Below are 24,915 nucleotides of genomic sequence, written 5' to 3' on the forward strand. Positions count from 1 at the left end.
CTATCCCTCTGTCCCCTCCTGGTCCTTCTGTCCCCACCTAGCCCCTCGGCCCCCTCCTGGTCCTTCTGTCCCCACCTAGTCCCTCTGTCCCCTCCTCGTCCTTCTGTCCCTCTGCCCCCTCCTGGTCTCTTGTCCCCACCTAGTCCTTCTGCCCCCTCTTGGTCCTTCTGTCCCCACCTAGCTCCTCTGTCCCCTCCTGGTCCCCTGTCCTCAGGCATCTTCATCCTATCAGCCATGTCACCTGCCTGCCTTGCTCCTGGGGTCTGAGGAGTGACTAGCACAATGGACACAGGGCCCCTAAGATGGAGGGCTCCCCTGGGTGCCTCCCACCTCCTGTCATATCTGATTTGCCCATCAGTCACCCCGGCAGGCCCGCTGGTCCCCCAGACATCAAGGACTCTGGCCCAAGCCTGAGGACCCCAGGACTGTACGCTATACACCCCCATTCTTTTCCAAACAGGTCCTTCTTGCTGTCCCGACCCCAATCCTGGCCTCCTGGGGACCTCTGACCCTTACTGGCTATGCCCGAAACCATGACCCCTCATTCCTGCAGCCTCTTCTGCAACCAGAAGCCCCCAGACCCCAGTGCTGAGGGCAGGGTCACCTGACGGTGTTTACTTGTCACGGGTCTGCTCGTTGGGACCGATGGCAGAGAGCGTGTGGGGATGAAGTTGGAGACGGAGACGGGGATGACAGGAGAACTCCCTGCCCATGGCAGGGAGAGGGGATGCTGGAAGCAGCTCCCCGGGCCTCAGAGTCCCAAGAGCCTTGCAACGGAGTAGCATGGGCAGAGAGTTCTGGAGAAGCAGGTCAGACCCACCGAGTCTCGCCCCAGAACCCGGCAGTGCGACCTTAGGGTCTGCGCAGCCGTGACTGGTTAGGATGAGGTCACACTGGAGCAGTTGACCCTCGGCCCACGCTGGCGTCCCTGCCAGGGGAGAGATTCGGAGACAGAGACAGGGACAGCAGGTGGCGGGAGGAGGGACGGGGCCTAGAGAGGCAGGAAGGACCCCCCAGAGCCCGCGGCAGGAGCACCGCCCTGCAGACAGCTGGTTTCAGACTTCCCGCTCACGAGGACGGTGAGAGCCTGCATGTCTGTGGTCATCTGCTGCAGGAGACCCGGGAGACCGCGGGGATTTAGGACACAGGGGGGTCTTAGGGAAAGGGGCCGGGGGCTGCTCAGGGCTGGAGACAGATGGGGTTCCAGGCGAGGTCACGAGGGGACATGTCCTTGGCTAACCTGGGTGGACCCACAGGAGGCCACACCATGGAGGATGAGCTGGTGGGGAGGCGACCTCCAGACGCCCAGAGAAGGGCGTGCGGTACGCGGATGGATGCGGTGCAGGGGCAGCCGAGGGAGGACAGAGGGCAGGAGGGGCTGCGGAGAGGGCCACCCGGAGGAAGGCCAGCCAGACCCTGCTCACAGGCCCAGAGCCAGCGGGGGCTGGGAGGCGCTGGAAGCCCCCTTCCCTGGGCGCTGGCTGCATCCTGGGGATCTGCGTGCCATTCTCACCCAGGCTGCTCCCACCAGCGCAGGGGCCGCCTGTGACTCCCCAGCCTGAAGGTTTGTTCTCGGGGCTGGAACTTCTAAACCAGCGTCCCAGCATCCCCAGGGCCCGGGGCGGGGGTGGTTTCGGCAGAGCTCGGCCAGCCACGGTGGCGAGGCCGTCTGGGTGCCCGTCACCCCCGTCCCCTCCATCTACACCCCCTCCACCAGGAGGCCCAAGGACGCGGAGTGTGGGGGCAGTCACAGTGCTGTGACCAGACCAGCGGGTGTCCCCCCCACGGCTGGCCTGGGGGCCCCGGGGGCCCAGCAGCCCCGCTGACCTGGGTGAAGTCCCACAGCCGCTGCGCGGGCCGGGCCACGTCCTCGCACTTCTTCAGGGCGGGTGCGCGGGTCCTGCCCTCATCCACCAGACACTTGGAGTCGGGCAGGAAGGCGGTGGAGCCCAGGGGGCCCAGCTGCAGCAGCCCGTCTGTGCTGTACCGCACCAGCTGAGAGAGGGCCGTGGGCGGGTGTCAGGGAACGAGGGCGGGCACCGCCCGGGCCTGCCAGCCCACGCACCAGAGCTTCCTGGGGAGGGCCAGGCCCGGGGGAGCGGCGCACAGAGAGCCACCTGGGGATGCCCTCCAGACCACCCTGCGCCCCTGGCCCCGCTCCTTCCCCCAAGATCCCCCAGCAGGACCGCCTTAGACTCTTTTCCACAACTCTGCTCCCAGCCCAGCTCCTGGAGCCTGGCCTCTCGGCCCAGAGCAGCAGAATCTCACACACGCCCTTAGGGTGCCCCATCTGCCCTCGAACAACCACGAGGTGAACGCTTATTTCCATGTGGAGAGCAACCCCAAGTTCACGCACGCCTTGATCCTACTTCACGTTGTTTGCTCATGACCAGCCCTAGAGAGTTCCTGCCATTCCCAGCTGTGTGGCTTTGGTCAAGTCACGCCACCTCTCTGTGCCCGGGATGCTCATCTGTAAGCAGGCGGTCCTGAGAGCACCTGCCTGGCGGTGAGGATCCAGGGGACACGATATAGAAGTGCTTAAAAGTAGCACAGCCCCATAAACAAGCAGGTGTCACCGTACGTCTCTCCTCTCTGTGCCCCATCCCTCCTTTCCCCTCCTGTCCGAGCATGCGTGCACACACACCGCCCGAATACACTGGCAGCTCCCAGTGCACAAGGCTGGGTTTTCCCCACACAATCCTCCCACCCTGCTCACTCCGGGACAGTGACCTGGACGCCCCTGTGAAGGGTGAGGGTCTACAATCTCCCCTGGATCTTTCTGGGGAGCGTGGGAGCAACACGGACGCGCCGCTGACTTCTGGGGCTGGGCGTACACGGTTGTGGCCCGTCTGGTTCTCCTGGGATGCCTGCCCTCAGAACCGGGCAGCCTGGGGAGAGGCCACGTGGGGAGGGTCCGAGGCCCTCCTGAGCTGGTGGCCAGCACGAGCCCAGACTGCACACGTGTGAGCCACATCTAGAGAGGTCTTTCAGTCCACGTGGTTTGTGGCGTCTCTTCTCGCGCTGCAGGACTGGGGGAAAACCTCAGCCGCCCGGTCACCTCCCGTGGCTGCTCGCTGGGTGTGTTCAGAGAACCCAGCAGGACGCAGCCCCTCACGGGGGGTGCCAGCCAGAGAATCGTCCACAGAGTGTGACAAGCCCAGGAGACTGGATTTCCCCCTGGAGGCCACTAAGGCTCTGTCTCTCAATGGGAGGCCCAGAGGGGGTCCTGGGGCGAGGCTGCGGGAGGTGTGGGGGGGCCACACCCTCTGCTCCAGCATCACAGGCTCAGCCCTCACGCCCACCATGCACCGCTGGGCGGGCCGTGTGGACTCGGCAGCTTCTCAGTGCCCAGGGCTGGCACGGGTCCCTGCGGGTTTCCACTGGATGGGCATCCGTGAGTGAGGCTCAGACCCAGACAGTGCTTGGAGGGGAGCCGAGGGTAATTTGGGGAAAGCACTCTGGGCCTTAATTTAAATGACCCCAACACTCATTAAGAAGAAGTGTTGCCTTTATCAGCAGGGAATTCACTGGGACTAGAGTCCTGCCCCGAGCTCTCTGAAAACGCACCTGCCCCTGCACCATCTGGTTCCACGGGCCTGGGATCTAGACATCGGTATAGACATTTTTAAAGCCCCCATCACTGGGGAGCAGCTCAGCCAGTAAGAACCAGTGCTAACCCTTCTAGGTAACACTTCTAGGTTCCGTCCACATGGTGGCAAACGCTTTCCCACATGATTCACTTTGGTCCACACGACAGCCTTGACAGGTACCATTATCGTGACATCTGATGGATGGGGACTGAGGCAAGCAACGTGACGCGAGCTGCCCAAGGCCTGTTTGGCACCAGAAGCCCTGCTCTTAGTCCACCCGGGGCGGGGGTCTCCCCGAGGGTCTGCACGCCGCCCCTGAGAGCCCACTCACAACCTGCACGCCCCTACCTGGGAGGACATCCCGTGGCAAGGATAGAGGATCGCGCGGTCATCGTCCTCTGCTCCCTGGTCCAGGCAGTAGCCGCTGGCTTTGCTGTTTCTCACCTACAACCAGAAACCGAAGGAGAAACCCCATTGTTGGGGGGTCCCTGAGGCCAGGGCAAGGCCAGCCCGTCCCCACTCAGGGGCAGAGGGGCCTGCTGGGCGGCCAGCGCCTCGGGAAAGTGTCAGCTGCAGGAATGGCTAGGCCAGCCAGGACAGTCCACCCCGGGCACCCCTTCTAGCCTTGCGCTGAGCGCGAGCCCAGGACCATGCGCACGCCTTCCTTCCACGCGGGGACCTGGGTTCCCCTGAACAGCTGGAGCGCCGAGGGGAGGGAGGCCGCCCCCTCCACCAGCACAGACCAGGGTGACAGTGGTCGTGCACGTGGGGGCTGGGCAGACATGCGAGTCTCCGTGCAGCCGATGTGCCCCCGTGTGCGTGTTGTTTGCACTTACACGCATGCACGGGAGCTTCCGAACACGACTACGTTTATGCAAGTGCGTCAGTGCGTCCGTCTCAGGGGTTAGGGTGCACCGGCCCCCTGACAGTTGCTCTGGACGACGGTGTCTGTACGTCTCCGTGTGCACAGGCAGGCACCTCTGGGTTTGTGTGCACGAGTGAGGCTCTGTCAGTCGCTCTGTGCACACGAGCAACACTGTGTGCGCTTGTCCTTATGTGTGTACAGACTCACGTACTCATATGGATCCTCGTGCATGCGTGTGAATATATGTGCACGTTCGTGCGTGCATTTGTGCACACGTGTGTGCACGTGCCTGCATCTACTAGCGTGCGTTTCTGCACGCACGTACGCGGTGAGTCTATGCTCTTCCTCTACTCGGCGCCAGGTACGTGCGAACGTGCCCGCGCACGCTGCCGGCTGAGCCCGTGAGCGCGCACGTGGGTACGGGTGAGGGTGCGGGCTGGGGGCCCTCCCGGCGGAGGCGGTACCTCTCCGTACGTGAGGGTGTCGTTGTAGGTCCTCATCTCCGGGTACACGTTCTCCAGGTACCACTTGAAGCTGCGGCATTTCAGCCGCTGGCGCAGGGCCAGCCGCTCGGACACGTCCCCGAAGTCCACCCCTGGGTTCTGCGAGCGGGGAAGCGAGCTGGCGTTGCTGAGTCCCCACGACCCAGGTCTCTGCCCAAGGTGGGGGAGCTTGGGGACCCGGGCGCAGCCCCACCCCCCAGGGCGTGGCTAGGGGCGGCCTCCTCGGCCTCCTGCCCGCCCCCCCCAGACCCTTGGAGGCCGGGGTAGCTGCTCCGGATGGGAAGGGCCTGCTTCTCCAGCCGGCCTGCTCTGCCCCAGGCTGGACGGACGGCCCCTGACTGTGGGCTGGCTGTCCACACCCCGCACAAAAGACCTGCCCTTGGCCCCCCGCCCCGGGAGGTGACCTCTAAGCCCTTGGAACATCCCGCCTGATTAGAGTGTTGTTTACCTGGGATCTGGGCTGGACAGTCTAGGCTGCAGGGTGATGTCTGGGGGGGCTTAGGGCCGTGGTGGGGTACCTGCTTGACTTCTGCAGGGGCTAGAGACTAAGGTCAGCCCTGTGGGAGGCTGGCATGTGTGCGTGGATGAGCCCCCAGGAGAAACTGAGGCTCGGGTGGGTGTGCCCGGTCGGCAGTGTCACGCGGCATCACCGTGAGGGGTAAGTGCTGTCTGCCCGACTCCTCTGTACCCCTGAGCACAACAGCTTTGCTGAGTTCTGGGTCCTTCTAGCCCAACACCGAACCTGAAGGTGGCCTTGGGGTCCCTGACGCTGCGGCGGGCACCAAGCTCTGTGGGTGTGAGCGGGTTTGAGCAAGCGCCTTCCCCTGGCCAGGGGGCCTGTGGCTCCACCCTCGGGAGCCCCTCTCCCTCATCCGCGTGGTGGGCATGGCCACAGAGAAGCTCCTCCCAGCCTTCACACGAGGATCGGGTGAGTCATGGGCGTGCAGGGCCCCTAGAGGTCCCTGAGAATGAGATGTGGGGGGGCATCTGCCGGGCTCTGGCTTGGAGCTGGTGACCCCTCATGGACGCGGTCTGCAGGCCCACGAGGACAGCGCCCGGGTTCCCTTCCCAGTAGTAACGGGGACGTTTCCGGAATCCGTTCCCTTGGTGGACAATGAGGCTTTACGAGAGACGGTGAGCCCTCCTTCCGTCTCTGATAAACGTGTGTGTGCGTGTTTCCATGGCGTTCCTCATCGTCTGGACACTGCTGTGTGAGGAGCCCACGGGGAAGGAGGGGGCCTTGAGCGGCCCCTGCTCCCTCCTCAGAGGGGTCCTGTGAGCCGGCGGCCCAGCCTGGAGCTCCGGCAGCGTCACCCAAATGCTGGGCACGCCCTGCCAGGGTTTAGGAGGTGCAGAGAGAAATGCACGTAACAGACATGAGTGCTGTTTCTGTAACTTCTGTATGTGTTTGAAGCTCTCTCTGTTGACAGGTGAGCACGTGGACACGGGCACACGCATGTGCACACGGTCTGACAGAATATCGAGCTCTTACTGCGAGCTGACATAAAAATCATTTCCAGGATGGCTGCAGCCGGGGCCTGGAGCCTCGCACCCCCCGTGGCCGGGGAAGCAGCATGTGAGTGAGGGCTGGTTCTGGAGCGGGTGTGTGTGGGGGGCGCCTGGCAGCCTCGACAGCGCCCCACGTAAGGGGCCGCCTCTCTCTGCCCTCATTACTCTTCTAAGTTCCCAAGAAAAGCCAGAATACGGGCTATTTACGGGAAATTAGTTGATCACAAAGTAAACAAAAAACACAAACAGCAACCCCTAACTAGGTTGTGGGTCAGAACTGCATAGACCAAAACCAAAGACACAGGGAGCACCCCAGGTGTCCACGGCGGGTGGAGGGGTAAACCAGCTGCGGCCATCCACACCCTGGAATGTGAGCTGGCCACAGAAAGGAAGAAGCACTGAGGCCCGCTACAACGTGGACGGCCCTTGAGAACATGATGCTCAGCGAAGGAGCCAGACACAAGGGGGAAACACTGCAGGATTCCGTTTATGGGAAGTGTCCAGAACAGGCTGGTGGTTGCTGAGGGCTGGGGGCGGGCGAACGGGAGTTAGCCGCTCGTTGGGCACAGCGACTCTTTTTGGGGTGCTGTCTTTGGAACTAGGTAGTGTCAATGGTTGTACGGCTCTGTGGGTTTGCTCAGCGCCGGGGACGGCACACTTTAGAAAGGCCGAAGTGGTACTTTCTACCATGTGTATTGACCACAAAACCCAAGCAGACCCCACGCATGTCCTGTGGGCTGGCGGGCAGTGAGCTGGGGCTGCCCTGTGCCCCAAACTGACCGCGTGGTGGGCGCGCTGCCTTGCCAACACATTTCTGGGTGCATTTCTAGGTGGGTGGGGTCAGCACAATGCGCAGCGAGTGGGGAAGAGCCGACCCTCACTTCCAGCCAACCGCAGCGCCTTTGGTGGATGGGAAAACATACACCAAAAAGCGTGGGGCACCTAACTGGCTGGGCCCGCTTTCGGGGAGTCCTGTCCCAGACCAGCCCCACTCGGGACAGGGGCAGGGGTGGCCTCAGGCTGCCCCGGGGTGCACCTGCGCCCTGGCCAGGCTCGGCCCCGCCCCCCCGCCTCGGCCCCGCCCCCCGCCTCGGCCCTGCCCCCAGGTTCGGCCCCACTCTCCTCCCCCCCCCCCCCAACCCCCGCCTAGGCTCCGCCCCACCCCAGCACCGCCCTCTCCCCGTCCCCTGTCTCCGCCCGTCCTCTCCCGGGCTCACCCGGCCCCCTCCCTGTCTCGGCCCCGCCCTCTCCCGTCTCGGCCCCGCCCCCGTCTCGGCCCCGCCCCTTCCCCTGCTGTTCCCCACTTACGGTCATGGGGATGTTCCAGGCCATGTACACGTGGGACTTGAAGCTGTCCATCCACACCTCGGCTGCCCGCAGGGCGTTGCGCTTGGCATAATAGTCGATGTCATTGTTGTAGGGCTTCTTGGTGCGCTCGATGTGGGCCACGCGGGAGCAGGGCAGCACCTCCATGCTGCCGCCACACTGCCACACCTGGGGGGGGACACCGAGGCTGCTGGGTGGCCCGCGCCCCTGCTCACAGGCCCCAGGACACAGCTTCCAGAGGGCGCCGGCCTGGGGCTTGTTCCAGGGAAGATGGCCCAACAGGAGCTGTGGCCTCGGGTTACGTGCCCCTTTGGGTTTCTTGCCAAATTTCATCCCCCACCCCATCCCAGGGCCTGCTCAGTGCAGGGGGCCTGGCCCCGGCGGCTTACACACCAGCAGCTGCCCCCCAGCGGGGGAACAGACCTGCAATCTAATTTGAAAAGAGCACACCATCCACGCCACACACCTCCAATCCAGCACTTACCACACAAACCCTGCTTCGAGCACCCCAAACACATTATCTCGGGCTAAAGAAAGCGTCTTACAGCTGCTTCCTCAAAAATCCCTGAAGACCCTCGCCCACGATCCCCTTTGACGCCTGCCCTGGTCTGTCTTTTCTCAGTGCACAGCCTGACCATCCTGACACCTTTCTGGGGCTGCCGTTCCTCACTACAGAGCCTCGTCCTCCTTCGGGGAAGATGACAGCAGATCTCTGCCTCCTCCCTTGCCCGACTTCGCCTTCAGGAAGCAGAGGAAGGAGGGGGAATCTCACAGCTGAGGATCGGGGGCCCCTCCGGACACCACCCACAGCCGGAACAAGTCACGTCTGGGCAGGTCGGACGTCCTGTGTTGGGGGCGGGGGGAGAGGCTGTGGGTTCCTCACGGTATTCCCAGAACGCTGCGGCCACCGGCTCCCCCTGCCGGGCTCCCAGCCCGCCCTAGACCACCCCTCTGCAGACGGTGCACAGAGCCCAGGGGCAGCTCCTTCACCATGATGGTGCAGACCCTGCCCCGGGACGAGGGGCGCGGGCTGAAGTTTGCTTCTCTGTGCTGAGCGCCGAGTGGCCTACCCCGTGTCCTGCTTCCAGAGCCTGGCGCCGGGAGGACTCGGGAGGGGGCTTCTGTGCAGCTGGCCGGGGGGGGCGGATGTGGGGAGGAGACTTCCACCACTTCTGTTCACAAGCCTCCGGCCGCACTGCCAGGAGGCTGGGAACGCAGGTGCACACGTGGTGAGCCAGGAATCTTCCAGAAGGCAAACACGGAGCACAAGAGTGGGAGGCCTGCAGCCTCGCAGGGACAGCACTGTGCTTCCCGCACACCTCCTGCGGCCGCCACCAGCACCGCGGGTCTCTGGAGGGGCCGCCACGCCTCAGCTGCTGTCCCTGCCTGCCGGCCCTGTGCTCCCAGGGCTCCCCACCCTCACTGCCCTCTCTCCCTCTGCCCTCCCCACGCCCCCAGGGCCTGTGCACCTGCTCTTCCCTCCGGGGGAACGCCCTGCCCTGATCTCTGCGCCAGGCCGCCCACAAGCTTTTGCTCAGATGCCACCCCTTCGTGGAGCCCTCCTCACCCTCCCTTCTGAAGCTGCTGCCCCTTGGGCCTCCTCGCTGTGCTGGTCTGTGCGTCCCACTAACGTGTGAGCTCCAGGACCACCGCCTGGCCCGCCGCACTCAGAACACAGCCCGCACATGCCGGCGCTCAGGAAACGGTTGTTCGATGAATGAATGGATTCCCTCTTAGGAATTTGTTAGCAGCTGCTAGCCCCGCGCTGCCCCACAGGACTTCCCACAGGACCTGGGCGGCCAAAATGGTGGCCGCTGCGCCCTTGGAATGTGGCTGGCATGGCCGAGGAGCCGGCGTCTTTATTAGATGTTAACAGATTTGAAACTGATTTACGGAGCCACGTGCGGCTCGTGTAGCCACGGGACGGGATGGCTGGAGAGGTCCCACCAGATCTGGCTCAGTGGCTTCAAGCTTTAGTCACGTGAGGCCAGCTCGTGGCTTTGTGGGGGAGTTCAGGACCCCTTCAGATCCCCACCCCTTTCTGGGTTAAACTGGCTGTGGAGGGAGGGAAGGGTGCATGGCAGGGCGCCGTGTGGCCCCGAGCCAGGACAGAGTGCGCAGGAAGTGAGCAGGCGAGCCTGGCCCAGGGGTTCTGGGCATCACCACACGGGTAACTTCTGTGTGGGGCAGGAATGAGGCACGTGGAGGTGATGGCGCCACGGCTCCAGAGCCTGGCTCAAGTCGCATCACAGACCCCATGTTCCCGCCCCCCCGGCTAGAGGTGGCCATGCCAGACCATTCTGCTCAGTGAGATGAAAGCAGACGTCTCAGCGTGGGGCTTTCAGGAAAGCTACGATTATGGACATGAGGTCCGGAGGGGTGGCAGCCATCTTGTGGCCACGAGGCAACACGAGGTCTGTACCCCAAGGACCGCCGATGGAAAGTTAGCACCTATCAGCCGTGTGCTTTGTGAGAGGCCCGGATCCCCATCCGGTCCAGCCTCCCTTAGTGGGTTTTCCATCACGGCGTTCCGAACGGAGGAAGCTGGACTGGAAAGTGGTGCTGGGACCTGCAGTGGTGGTTAACTGCGTTCTCGTTACCGAGGCACCGAGCGGTCACGAGATGGGCCCAAGGTCACACTGCGGCTTCATGGGGGGAGGGGCAGGGAGCCAGAACTATTGTGGGACCCCCAAAGCTGCCTCTTCACCCAGAGTGGGGGAGCAGAGTCGCAGGGCCTGAATGGGCCATCACACCCACCCCACGCCTCCACCACTAATCATCTCAATCAGCTTGGCTAATTGGCACCCAAACAGAAACAGCAAACACGAAGGGGAGGACCAGGTGTCAGTCTGCAGGCAGCTGCTGAGGGAGGGAGCTCGGGGGTGCGGGACACCCTGAGCCCCCCCAGAGCAGAGCTCCTCGGACGTCGGAGCCGGGGTCTGAAGGTGGGTTCCAGAGCCATCCTCTGCCCTTGCAGGCGAGACCTACTGCTTAAAAACCCGGGAACTGTGACGGGTCAGCCCAGGTGCTAGGGAGCGGCTTCTCCAGGTCAGACTGCACTCGCGGCCTCCGCAGGGCAGTGTGAGCCCGCGGGGCTGGGACCGAGCACCGCAGGGGCCTGGCCAGCACATCGGCGCACACACAACACCCGAAGAAGGTGCCCTGCCTCTCGCTTGCTTCTCCGTTCTCTCCGCGCCCCTGCACAACCAAAATGGCACTTCGGTGGAGTGCCCGCTGTTCAAAGGCCAGCGCTTCCTGTGCCGGCGCGGGAGAGGGAGAACGGGCACCACGGCGTGGCTCCGCCCTCGTATGCAGGGCGCCCGGAGGATGTGCCCTCCATCATCCTTACGGAGTCGCTTTCTGGACTCTGACTTCATTTAATGTGTAGCTCGGCCGCCCCGCAGCCAGGAGCGGGCACCCGCCCCTCAGCGGCCCTGTCCGTCCTCACCCGCCCTGAGCTGACTCAAGAAGGGGCACCTCGGCCAAGCGCACAGAGTGGGGCCTCCAGAGAGCTGTCAAGGAGGCTGGGACAGGAGCCCCTAAATGCTGCTGGTCATCAGAATGGGAGGAATTTAGAATCCTGTGGTCCAGGCCTCACCCCCGATGGATTACATCACGCATACCCCCATCACACATGCACACCCGCACTCACACGCACACGCACCCCTCCCGGTCTTTCTTGTGTCTGTCTCAGCCCTCCCGCCCTGGAGAGCGGACACTCGGGAGCCCAGGGCCCTGCATCCGGCCTCCTGGAACAGAGGCAGCTCCATGTATCAGCCGGGGAGGCCCGAGTTAGGAGGCCGGGGCCTCCTCAGAGACCCGTGACTCTCAAGGCCTTCCGAGTTGGCCCCGCGCAGCATCGCTGTGGTCTCAGCAGGGGACGGAGGGGTAGGGGTCCAGACGCCCGCTCCCCTGACTCACAGTTGACCCCGCAGGCCTCACCACCTCTGGGAAGACCCGGTTAGAAACACTGGTCGCAGACAACCAGCTCTGGCCGAACTGAGCTCCTGAGCGTTCTGCGGGAGGGGGGTCCACGGGAGGACCGGTCAGTGTTGAAGCTGGAGAGGGGCAGAGGGTGCTACAGCTCCTGGATACTCAGAGCAGCCTGGGCCTGCGAGCGGCGCGGACGGTCAGACCCCGACCCTCCTCCACAGATCCCGCATTGTGACCTTACAGAGAGCAGTGGGGGGGGGGGGGATTGCATGGGCCAAGCCCCCATTCACTTCCCAGGCCCCCTCGGCTTGGGCCACAATACCAGGCCAGCCCAGCAGCCCTGGAAAAGCAGGGACAAGCTGGGCCGTGGGTCCGGGCCGGGGACACCTGTCCTAAGGATTATTCAGGAGGGAAGGCTGCCCCAGTGGGGGTGTGGAGAAGAGGGGGTGGATTCTGGAGCGCTCAGCCGCAGGCGGCCGTGACGCCACACCAGGCTCGTTCGGAGGGGCCGGTCCTAGGTTCCTGCACTGCAGGGACAGGCCAGGCGGGTGGGGGGACCACACTGTGTCTGTGGTTGCAGGGTCTGCAGAGCTCAGGGCTCAGGAGGGAAGACGGGAGCTGGGCCTGGACACTAACCACGTCTTCTAATATCTGTATCTGATGCTGACATCTGGGGCCTCGCTGACCCTGGAGGGGCGGCCCCTCCCAGGACTAGCAACCCGCCCAAGGGGCTCCTTCTGTGTGTAAACCACCCAGCCCCCTCCACCCCTGCCTCCGACCCTGAGCAACCCTGCTGGCTCCCCGAATGTCCTGCGTGGCCTGGTGTGCCCCTCCTCTGGGTCCCCGGATGCCCCGCGCAGCCTGGTGTGCCCCTCCTCTGGCCTCCAAGGAACAAGCTCGGTGGTGGCCGAGCCCTGACCTGCAGGCCCCACCACACCGGAATAACAGCAGGGCTGACAGCAGCCTGGGCACCCGACCCGACCCGCAGGGCCTTGGGCCCCATTCTCTTTGTGACCACTTCACAGAGGCGCCCCTACTATTATCCTACAGCTGTGGTGGAGGGAGCTCCTGGCCTGGGCAAAATCAGAGTGTGCTCTTTGAGGGTGAGGAAGTCGTCAGCCAGGAGCCGTCCACTGGTGTGAACGAGCTCGTCTGCATCCTCCTTACGCACTCTGGCCCAGCCAACGGAAATCGCACTTGGGAGGAAATGCTGCACAAAGGCCTGGGATTTGCAGGCCGAGGGGGCGTGGGCCTGGTGCCTTCCCAGCCACTGTGGCAGAACAGAAGTAGTTAGGGTTCACCCGCGACCTGCCCAGGATCCTCCCATCTTTCTCCCAGGATTTGCAGGTGACACAGCAGGGGCTTTCTGGGACAAAAATAATTCCTTGCCCGGGGATGCATCGTGGTATGTGCAGATGCCTTCAGCGTCCGAATTCAGGCTGGGTGGAGTGCATCTCCATGTGCCCTGATGAGTTCAGGTAGGAAAGGTTTTCTGAGCACGGCGCTCAGCTCCTGGTGACGCTGTTTTGTCAGTAGCCGCCTTGACTGAGAGTACGCCATAAGCCCTCCTAAGGACACGTCCTTCCCCACATCCTTCCCCCATCCATTCGTTCACCCATCCATTTACCATCCTCCCATCGACCCACCTATCCATCCATCTACCCATCCATCCACCTGTCCGTCCATCCACCCACCCATCCTCCCATCCATCTGCCCATTGTCCATCCATCCATCCATCCACCCACCCATCTGTCCCTCCATCCATCCATTCATCCACCCACCCATCCATCCATCTGCATAGTCCAAACAGCCAGCCTGACTATCCAGGCGTGGTGCAGAGCTGTACTAGGAAGATGAGGCTGTCAAGCGGAGAGGTGAATAAGCTCAGCCCCCTGGCCCAAGCCTCCAGACCAAAGGCTGGAAGCTGGCAGGGACCAGGCATCCAGCCCCACAGGACATCTCACCTGGTGCAAACCCACCAGGTGCCCAGCCACCATCTTCCTTTTAGCAGTGCAAATCTCCCCCTCCAACAAACAACCACAGCTTCATATTCACTCAGGAGAAAACTGTGCGTATGACTTTTACAGACTTTGCATCTGAACCTAATTTAAAAGATTTACAGTCTGCTCGATGCCCCTCCGGCCTGGGCCCGGAGCAGCCGCGGGCTGATGTCTCCCCCTTGTCACCTGGACCCCTCGCTCTGCAGGAGCGATCCAGCTCCAGGGTCAGAATGGACTGGGTTTAGCTTTGGAAAGGCAAGTCCCATGTCCTGGGGCTCAGCTGGGCTCAATTCATACATTTTTGACAAGAAAACGTCTCTCTGGGATGCTCTGTGTACACACACATATGCGCTAGAATGGCTGCTTCCGTGGTCTGTTCCCGGGGCCAGACCCCAGAAACTTCCGAGCTGGGCTTTCATTCCAAGCTCCTGCCATTTGTTTCCCTGAACGTGTTGAACGCCCCAAACAAACAGAAAGAAAGAAATGGTTTCCTTGCTTCTAAACGAGTGGATCTCAAAGTGTGACCCCCGGACCAGCAGCAGCCTTACCTGGAGCACTTCGGTCGGCCGCTCGAGACCTGCTGAACCAGGAACTCTGGGTGGGCTCGGGCCGGCGGTCCGTAGTTCGACAAGGCCTCCTGGGGATTCTGATGTTCGCGGGGTGTGGGGGCAGCTGTGCTAAGTGCCTCTCTCCCCTTCGTCCACCCTCTGAGCACCGTGGGCGCTGGGCACGATCCTCTTGGACACTGCTTGAGGGTGGGGCTGCATGTTCTTGCATGGTCTGTCCTCAAGCAGGGGTGAGGCTGCGCCTCCTGGGTCACGCCCCCCCCCCAGATCCAAGCCCCCTGTAGCTGGATGAAGTGACAAAGAAGGTATCTAGTCAATACCAGGGATGTGGAGATCTTCCCTGTCTCCCCCGAACACACAGAAACGGAAAGCACATTATTTAAAAGTTAAAAGCATGTATGGTCCCCCGCCACTCGGAAGGAGTGGGGACGCGCTGGTGTGCGTGGGGATGGAGCTCAGGGGTGCGGGCCCCTGAGCCTCACGGACGGCTGGGGACTGAGTGCGGGGCCCCCGCGTGAGGCCTGGGGCTGGGCTGGGCGCCCCGACCACGAACAGGGTGCAGCCAGACACGTGAGACAGGAGGAAGCAGAGATGCACGGCACCTGGAACCAGGCGACTCGTGTGACAGCCGGGGGGTCTCGGGGTGAAAGCTAAGCCACTCGGTTTCGAGCCAGGGTCTGGGGGGCCGGCACACAGTAATCTAAGACTTCCAGCCAAGGACAGGTAAGCGTGAAGACAGGATTCCCGTAGAGATGAGATCTCAAACAGATGTACCGAAGACATGGGGAAAACCCAACCCCAGACGAGTCAGCCACCAACCCAAGACGGGGTTTGGGAAGGAGAGGGAAAAGGCAGAGAGGGACGTGCGCAGACCGTGAGGCCTTCCAGCGAGGAGGGAAGGAGCGAGAACCGCTCATCGAGAAAGACGAGAGCGTGAATCAAAGCACGAAGATCTAAGAGCAGCCACAGATGAAAAATACGAACAGAACATGCCGTAAATATGAAAAATGCACTTGTTAGGACTAAGAACCAAAGCTAAGGAAGGCTTGGGCAGCCGTCTGGACATGGCTGAGGAGAGCACTCATTCACTGGGACGTGGGACGGAGGAGATCACCCAGAGTGTGGGGCCGAACGGGGCCAGGACGGGGTGCGGAGGCCTGGGGGCGGGGACGTCCCACCAGCTATGCGGCTGGACGCCCAGGCCGTGAGGCCACATGCCAAGAACCCGGCGTTCTCTGCATTTGTGAAAAGACATCAGCCTCGGTCGACACCGTCTACCAGCACCCGCGGAGAAGACAGGAAGAGGGATGCACCGATGCGAGGGGGTTGGGGGCCCGGACGGTCCCCCCTGCGGCCACTGCTGGTGGCGTGCTGACCGCCGGCCCGCTCAAGGGACACACAGATGGAACAGGAGTTGCTCGAATGTTTCCAGAGTCCGCGTGAAAGGGGAAACACAAGACAGCAGCTAAGAAAACCCTACGGTGACGTAGGGAAGGACGCGCTTGCCAGCACCACCCGTCCTGTGACACGGGAGCGAGAGGACAGGTGCGCGCGCCCCCCGCGGCACTCAGGTCATGAGCAGGTGCCCCTTCCCGTCAGCGGGGAAGGATGGGGTATCTGATGAGTGGAGTGAGAAGCCTGGGTCTGCTATTTTCAGACAACAGAAGGAAAGATCACAACCTTCCTTGGATAAAACATCTGTCCCGCACGGACTCAAGCCTTTATCGAGGAAAAGGAACTGCAGGTACCAGAAGGAGCTACGGTCGAGCAGCTGCTCAGACGGGCCTCTCTGAGCGTGACGGCAAAGACACTGAGGACCGGGGCACGCGAGCTGACACGGGAAGCCTCTGTGACAGGCCAGCAGTGTAAGTGACGGACAGGATGGCACCTGCATCACACCCCACAGGGCCAGTGTCCCTAAAATCAACCGGAAAACAAGGAACGCCATCAGAAAAAACCGGTAAAGGAAGAAACATACGGTTAACACACGTACAAAAAACGTCCATGCTCATTAGCAAGTGAAAAAACGTAAACTAAGCCAACAAAGACGCTTCCTTTGTGTCTGCCGCATTTGCAAAAAAAGTAAAAACATTTATTTAATTAGATCTGTGTGCTATTTAGGCCTGGAAGACTGTCTCCCTCATGCACCACTGGTGAGAATACGCACAGAGACAGACACAGACACACGGACACACAGAGAGACACACAGACATTCAAACAGACACACACACACACAGACACACGGACACACAGACACACAGACACAGACACACGGACACAAGATACACAGACACATGGACAGACACACAGACACAGACACACGGACACAAGATACACAGACACATGGACAGACACACAGACACAGACACACAGACACACGGACACACAGACAGACACAGACACATGGACACAAGAATACACAGACACATGGACAGACAGACACACAGACACAGACACACAGACACACGGACATTCAAACACACAGACACACACACAGACCCATGGACACATGGACACACGGACACATGGACACACAGATACACAGACACACACGCAGACACATGGACACACACTCACAGAGACAGACACACAGACACATGGACACACAGACATACAAACACACAGACACAGACACATGCAGACAGACACACAGACACATGGACACAACACACGGACACACACTGAGACAGACACACAGACACACGGATGGACACACGGACACACACATACAGAGACAGACACACGGACAGATGGACACATGGACACATGGACACAGACACATGGACAGGCACATGGACACACATACAAACACACACAGACACAGACACATGTAGAGACACACGGACACACACAGACAACACACAGACACTCTCACAGAGACAGACACACAGACACACAGACACATACAGACAGACACACGGACAGATGGACACAGACACACAGAGAGACAGAAACACAGGCACATAGACACATGGACACACACACACACAAACATATAAACACACACACAGACACATGTAGACAGACACACAGACACACAGACACACGGATACACAGACACACTCACAGAGACAGACACACGGACACACAGGGCAGGGGGGACAGAAGGGGGATTCGGCGAGAGCTCTCAAGCGCCATGAAAACGCGCGTTCCATCTGGCAGCGATCCGGTCTGCAGACGTCCACCCTGGGGACGCGGCTGAGCCGCGAAGCAGACGCGGACACAGGGCCCTGACTTGTGCGTGGCACGACGTAGCAGAGCCCTTGGACAGTCTGGAGCGAGTGTGTGAAACCCAGGCACCCGGGCGGCGTGAGCCCGGCGCTGTCCCCAGCCTGCAGCCACGACGACACCGGCAACGGGGACTCGCGCCACAGGACAAAGGCCGTGCACGGGGCACAGCCCTCAGGGAACGTCTGCCTCCACGGCTCATGGCGAGGCACGCGGACACATCCTGCGTGTGCACGTGCATCCACGGACAGCGCTCCCGCGTGTGCACGAGCATCCGCAGACATTGCTCACCCCGTGTGCACGAGCATCCGCGGGCAGCGCTCACCCGTGTGCATGCGCATCTGCGGATAGCGCTCCCCCGTGTGCGCGCGCATCCGCAAATAGGACTCCCGTGTGTGCACGAGCATCCACGGACAGCGCTCCCCCGTGTGCATGTGTATCCGCGGGCAGCGCTCCCCCATGTGCACGCGTATCCGCAGACGGTGCTCCCCCGTGTGCACGCGTATCCGCGGACGGCGCTCCCCCGTGTGCACGCGTATCCGTGGACAGCACTCCCCTGTGTGCAAAATGTCTCTGAAAGGACGCGCATCTGGGCGCCGACAGATAATTACCGTAACTTTCATTCCGTTCTGGTTTGCTTATCTCAGTGTTTTTCTAATAAAAGTCGGTTTTCTGAAGGAAAGAGAAACGGTATTCAGAAATGCCTGCACAAACACTACCGGGCACTTAGTGCGTGTCTGTCGTGTTTCAGGCACTAGGAGCTTCCACCTCACCAAATCCCCGCCACCCCTGGCATGCAGTCCTACCACACCCCGCCCCCCGTGACCGATGGAGAAACTGAGGCTCAGACAGAGGCCCAGCCAGCTAGCCGGCAGAGGGGTCTTCTGAAGGGCTTTTCCACAAAGACGTTCAAGTGGAAGGAGGCACTGCCCCGCCCGGAGGCCTCTGCTCGGGGGACCTGGCAGGCAGGTGAGTGGACCGTGCCCTGTGGGCTGCAGGGAGTGGGGCTGCACCCTCACCGTGTCAGGCAGGCCCACCACTTGCAACTAGAACAAGCCCTTCCTGAAAGCAGCTAGAGCAGGACTTCACCGTCGGCTCCCCATGCTGCCCGGTGCCCGCTGCTCACGGAGGAGGGTCTAGGACCGGCCCGAGGCACACCCTGCACCCCTCTGACGTCCGGCGGCAGCGTGGGGCGCAGGGTGGCGTGGAGTGTGGAGCAGCGTGGGCACACCTCCCCTGAGCCCTCCTGGAGTGACCGCACCACCCCTCTGCTCTGGCGAAACAGGAGTGCATCGAACTCCCCTCTGGGACGACGAGGAAAAACCCACCACCCGGCCCCCAGGTGTCTGACACCAATGCACCCCCCCAAAGAGCCGGGTCTGAAGGCACGGTGACTGCCGCCCGCGCCGTGAGGGTTTTCCTGAAACACCACGGAGAAGCGGCGAGGCTGAAAGTCTCAAAACAGAGAAGCAAACGATGTCCGGCCTGTGTTCTGCAGATGGCTCTCCCAGCCGAGACACGTGCCGCTTGGTTTTGTCTTGACCTTTATTAACCTAACGGAGGCGATGGATTCATTTCCCCCTAATGGCCCCTCGGACTCTCTCATTAGGGGAGGAACCGTTGGCATTTCTACAATCACAGAAGTGGAACGTGGCCCCAGGACCACAGATTTACTCCTCTAAGGGGGCCGTGCTGCGTGGCCACCTGTGCTAAGGACGGATCAGAAACAGCGTGGCTGCAAGGCTTATCTGTGTGGGAAGGTGGGAGAAAGACCACGGGGCCACGGGACCGCTCGTGGTCTCTGCCATGGGGGCCACACGCCTGCCAGGCACACTCCCGCCTCAGGGCCTTTGCACGTGCCGCCCCTCGGCGGGGAATGCCTTTCCCTGCGGCCGCACGGCTTCACACCTGCTCCGACGTGGTGTTCCTGCCCCGACTGTCCCATCTAAAACCACAATCCCCATCCCTTCCCTGCCCGTGGTCTTCTACAGCTGCCAGAGACAGCGTGCCACACACCAGATGCATGTACCCGAGGTGAGCAGACACCCTGCTGAATCCCCAGCACCTAGGACAGCGTGGGAGACACCAGTAAGAAATTCAACAGGGATAGCTCGCTCTCTCTGGACGTGTTCCCCCCCCCCCCCCCAGGCCCAGCTGTCTAGCAGGTCACAGAGAGGCCCTCTCCCTTCCAGGTGGTTCCTGTATTCATTCTACAAACGCACGCAACACTGACTTACAGGGTCGCCCACGGCAGCGGACGAGGCAGCGTGGCCCCGGCCTTCACAGACTTAGTCCTATGCCAGCAGGGTGGGGAGGGGGAGGCGCCAGCGAGGGGCCACGGACAGAGCTGCAGGTGGGAGGAACCCGCCGTGGGGCTGAGAGCAGGGGCTGGAAGCAGCAGGGCTGGAAGGGGTCCCGCCAGAGAGGGGCCAGCTGGGCCTGACCACGGAAGGGGAGGCCACCAGGTGACAGTGCACGGAGGTGGGCGGGGCATTGGGCGGGGCGGGGCTGCGGGTCCCGCGGATCCCGGAAGGAGTTTGGGCTTCGTTCTCAGGGCAGGGGGAGCCCTGGGGCTCTCTGGGCTTCTGCATGGAGTGGATAAGGGGGACGGGGCGAGGCCGGGTGGGAGGAGGGCCACAGAGGGGCCGCCACAGACCGCCCCCAGCCATCAGCGTCTCCACGGAACAGTGGCAGGTGTCTGCTCTGGGGACAGATGGAGCACGCCTGGTCACCCTGCCCTCACCCCTCTGCGCCCGTCTCCGGCCCCCGGCGGGTGGGTTTGTGGGGAGACCCTGCTCTAACTTGCGGGCGGGGCGGGGCCCCAGGCGGCTGGTGGGCATAGGTGAGCTGCCCCCAGAGTCCCGGCTGTGGAGGCACCAGGGCGGGCCTGCCCGCACCGCATTGGGAGTGGGGGCGCGGCCGCGTCGCTGGTCCTCCCCGCTGGCTCGCCAGGGCCCGTTAGCCCCAACCCTCTCTTTCCCGTCCCCGCCCCACATTTCCCCTTCTCCCTCTGTATTTATAATCTACGTCACCTTGTGGGGCTGTTCCTGTTTCCCGGCGAGCTACCTTGAACCCGGCAGCAACAGAAGTAGAAAGGAATATGTATGAACACACACGTCTACGCGGTTTAGATGCGTAAAGAATACATAACACACGTGAAGCGATGCCGTGTGAGCACGTCCACCGCTAGCGTCTACACTGGCGTCTGCTCGCACGTCTACACCGTATTCATATCCGTATCCACACCGCGTCGCCTCCCTCCGCAAACCACCCCCGAGCCCCCACCGCCCCCAGCATCAGCCCCAGAGCCCTCCCCTCACCAGGCAGGACCCTGCACAGCCCTGTGCCCAGACCCCACTGTGCAAAGTGGAGACAGAGGTGGGGACGTTCGGGTCCCACCCGTGGTCGCAGCACCGGGGACTGAGCACAGCCAGGCACCGGGGTCTCCTTTTGCTAACGCCCCTCTTCAAACACCCCAGAGGGCTCCTGTCTACGCTAACGCCCACCTCCGATGCCGCATCGGCCCCCCAGGTAAGACCCGACCCCGTCCTTCCTCCACTGTCTGAGCACCGAAACCATCAGTGGCTGCTGGCTGTCCACGGGGACGCCTCACCTGTGGGGCTGGGCGAGCTCTGCCACCTTCTGTCACCCCGTGACCTTGCGTTTACCAGGCATCAACCCCACTTCTGGACTCCACCATGCAGGGCGCCCCCTCCCTGTGGTCACTCGCCACGTGTGGCCTCTGCTGGGCGCCCCCTTCCCAGCAGGGCATCCCCGTGCCACGGCCCCCCGACACGCAACACTCCGCCCATCCTCCGGGAGAGCCCCCCTCGTGGGACTCAGCTCCTTTCCCTTTCTCTGACCTGCCAGATTCTCAGGGACGGCGCCTCCGCCCTCCTGCCAAGTTCTGCCCAGCTAGGTCAGGCTCCCAGGGGAGTCGCTGTCCGTGCAGGACCCGGTTCCTGGCGGGGACCCCCAGTCTTGGGAGAACCACATCGCACCGCTGTGGGGGGCTCAGCCTGCTCCTCCTGCTTCCTCTGGGGATGGGGTTGTCCGCCTCCCCGGCCCCCGTGCGTCCACACGCCTGGATCTCTCTGCCCCGTTTCTCCCTCCCTGTCCTGTCCCCCAGGCCAGCTTCTGCCCGACCCTGCAGGCCCCCCTGAAGCCACGGCACAGCCCCTGCCTGGCCTCCTCCCACCGCAGGCTGACATTCCCTGCCTGTCCCACTGGGCTGGCCCAACCCCCCTCTGCCCGCCGGGGAGGATCCTGGAGGGGCCTCTGCTCTGAGCCCGGGGGTCGTCAGGGCCACGCGCAGACCCTCCTGCCCTCGGCCCAGCCAGGCTTGCTTTGGAAGGAGACAGGGGAGCAGAGAGTATTCAGGGCTTCCCGCTGCCCCTGCATGGATGCCTTGCTGTGGACACATCCTCCCCAGCGCTGTCCTCTGCTGTCCTCACCGGGTTCCCACTCCCCCCCACCCAGCCCGAGGGTCAGGGGATAGCAGCCCGGCTCCCCAGCCCCCTCGGAGTCTGCAGCGTGGGCTGACGGCTCCTAGGACCCCCGTGTGCGCGCACAGACCCGCAGCGGCCTCCCTGGGGGACAGGGGGGGTCAGGCCCGGAGCACGGCACACACAGAGCTCACTTGTCACAGGAGGATCGGGAACCGTTAGTGAAGGATTCGTATTTAATGATCAACACAGTCGAGAAAAGTCAGCATCCTGAAGAATCTGCCAGAATAACTTCCTGATTCCATTTTCAACACGTATGACTGAAGGTTGACTCTAAATTTTCTATTTAAAATTAGACCGTGTCAGAGAATTAAATAGAATTGCCAGCAACTCTGAAATGCTTCAGAGAACCTGAGGTTTGGTAGAAGCTCAATGTATCGGATGCACTAGAACCTTCTAAGCACTTGGTGGGGGGGGGGATTTCTGCTGTGATATCAGACATTCAAAGTGCTTAAGCAGGAGAGTAAACACATAATATTTGTGTCATTTTAAAAGGTTCAAGGGAATTTAATTAACTCAAGGCAGAAATGGAACTGATTGTTGTTTAATGGCATTTAATCTGTTCAACCCGAGTTAATCAAACATTAATCAGAGAAGAAGGGAAGGTGAATGTTCTTACTGGATTAGATTTATAACCATAATAATCGGAGCCCCTAGGTTTAACTTAAAAGCTTGAAGCAAATAGATTTAGAAACGTGTAACTTCAACAAACTGTGTGGCAACTTTTCAAGACCAGCCTTAAATAATCTCTGTGAAGAAAGGCTCCAGAGCAAAAGCAAGCAAACCCCCCCAGAACCCAACCCCAACCGGAGCGCAGCTGGGCTGCACCACTGAGCCTACTGAGCCCCAGCCAGGCACCCCGGCTCTGCTCCTGGGTGTTGGCGGGGTGCACGGGGCTGGTTCCCAGAGCAGGTGGCCTGGGCCAGCAGCATCCACAGCCCCTGAGAATGTGCTGGAAACGCAGACGCCTAGGCCCTGCCCCCCCCCCCCAAGTGTAAGTCTCTGGGGTGGAGCCCAGCGGTCTGCATTTTAAGGAAACCCCTAGAGGATGGAGGTGCAGCCCGAGTCTGAGAACCCAGGCCTGGGCACCTGCCCCTGCCCGCTTATGGCCAACCCACTGCCTGGAGTCACGGAGTTGCAGACCCGTGAGGGCCTCCTGTCCCGCTGGGCCCATAAGAGAGGACCCCGTTCCCAAGCCACGTGAGCAGAACCCGCCACAGTTTGGACCCGTGACCGAGTCAGGCCAGAACCGCTGGAGGAAGGCGTCCGCGCCCTCGGGCAGAGCGCTTCAGTTCCCGCGGGAGCTGCTCTCAGGACAGCGGGCGGGCAGGCGGGCAGGCGGGCAGGGATGTGGTTGGAGCGTGAATGCTGTGGGAGGCAGGGGCGTGGGGGCCGGGTCACAACGATGCACCTGAGCAGAGGGCCCAGCCCGTTCCCTGGAAGCCACGCTGGTTTTCAGGAGTGGCGGCCTTGGCACTGCAGGCCCCCTGGCCGTGGAAAGCCCGCACCCAGCCCCGCCAGGAACACCAGTCCTCGAATGCGCCGTCCGCTCCGAATCAAAACCCAATTTCGTTTTTTTTCAAACCAAAATGCAGCACTGAATCATTTTTTCTCGAAGCCATTCCTGCAGAGGAGAGTCAGTCCATGCCGACCCGGCGGTGGGGTGCGGCCCCAGCCTCTGCAAGCCCCGGGCTCCAGGTGACGGCCGGGACTTTGCAGGCTGCCGCGTCTCCATCACCACGGGGACCTCTCCACCTGCCAGCTGCTCAGGACAAGTACTAGCAAGGCGGCTCTGACCTCCCTGAGCCCCCATCCCATCCCCAGCAAACCCTGGGGGCGCTTCCTCAAAAATGCACCCAGACCACGCAGGATCTCACCACCTCCTCCCTGGTCCACACCACCTCATCTCCCTGCATCGTTCCAGAAGCCCTGGCCTCCCTGCTTCTGCCCTCATTCCCTCCACCCCGAATCCCAGGGGCCAGAGGGATCTCGGAAACACAGAAGCAGGCCTCTGCTCAGAGTCTCCGATGGCCCCGGCTCCCTCAGAGCAGAAGCCGGACTTTCTCCTCCTCCCCCTCCCCACTGAGCTCCTGCTGCACACATGTCTTTGCTGCTGGGGCACATCAGGCATGATCCTGCCCCAGGGCCTTTGCACCTGCCATTCCCTCTGCCTGGAACACGCTTCCTTTCCCCTGATCATCCACAGCTACCTCATGGCACCTGGAGGTCTTTCTATAGATGTCCCTTCTTGGGGGGGGGAGACTGCTATCTTTAAAACTGCCCCCTCCTCTGCATTCCGGCCCCTCCCTGCCTCCTTTCTCCCTTTGGTGCTTCTCACTAAGTGACACAGTTTCTCTCTCACCTCCTCCCTGGAAGCAGAGCTGTTGCATCTGTTCCCTCCGTAGCTGGAGGCCTGGCGCACAGCCGGCGCTCACAGCATGTGGTAAATGAGGCCCAGCCCCCTGGGGAAACGTGGGCTCCGGGGAAGAGGGTCTCGCCCAGTGCTGGCGGGGAGCAGGCTCTCTGAGCGCTTAAGATCTCCAAAGCCGCCTGCTCAGATGTGTTGGGTTCTGGTTCTGAGGGCTGTCGGGGGCGCTATCCCTGAGGGGACCTGTGTTCCCAGCCACCGACATTCCCCAAAGCCCTGAGCAACCAAGTGCCCTCCCCGGGGGCTAGGTCGGACCTCAGCTTCGGACATCCAAGAGAGAAGGAGCTCTGCCACCCCAGAGTCCCTGATTTGCAACCAAGATTCTTCCAGAACTTTCCATTAGTTCTCCAAGCTGCCAGGCGAGGAAGTTTGAAACCAGGAGGGGCCCCTGGGGTGCAGGGAAGAGGGTGGGAGGGGTGGGGGCCGAGGCTCGTGGATCTCAGCTCAGGGCCTCCCTCAGGG

At 62.0% G+C, this 24,915-nt stretch overlaps 1 protein-coding gene across 1 annotated transcript in view; it reads right to left on the bottom strand.

Annotated features, from left to right (window-relative positions):
* GALNT9 (polypeptide N-acetylgalactosaminyltransferase 9) overlaps positions 1–24,915 on the bottom strand; it is an 80,016-nt gene that overhangs the window by 2,181 nt on the left and 52,920 nt on the right. Inside the window, exons 7-10 of the mRNA XM_032396312.1 lie at positions 7,776–7,961; positions 4,920–5,057; positions 3,939–4,034; positions 1,828–1,995 (exon numbers count right to left, since the gene is read on the bottom strand). Of these exons, the coding sequence (XP_032252203.1) occupies positions 1,828–1,995; positions 3,939–4,034; positions 4,920–5,057; positions 7,776–7,961 (588 nt within the window). The remainder of the gene's footprint in view (positions 1–1,827; positions 1,996–3,938; positions 4,035–4,919; positions 5,058–7,775; positions 7,962–24,915) is intronic.

Source organism: Phoca vitulina, unplaced genomic scaffold, assembly GCF_004348235.1.
Source record: "Phoca vitulina isolate PV1807 unplaced genomic scaffold, GSC_HSeal_1.0 scaffold91, whole genome shotgun sequence".
NCBI classification, from domain to species: domain Eukaryota; kingdom Metazoa; phylum Chordata; class Mammalia; order Carnivora; family Phocidae; genus Phoca; species Phoca vitulina.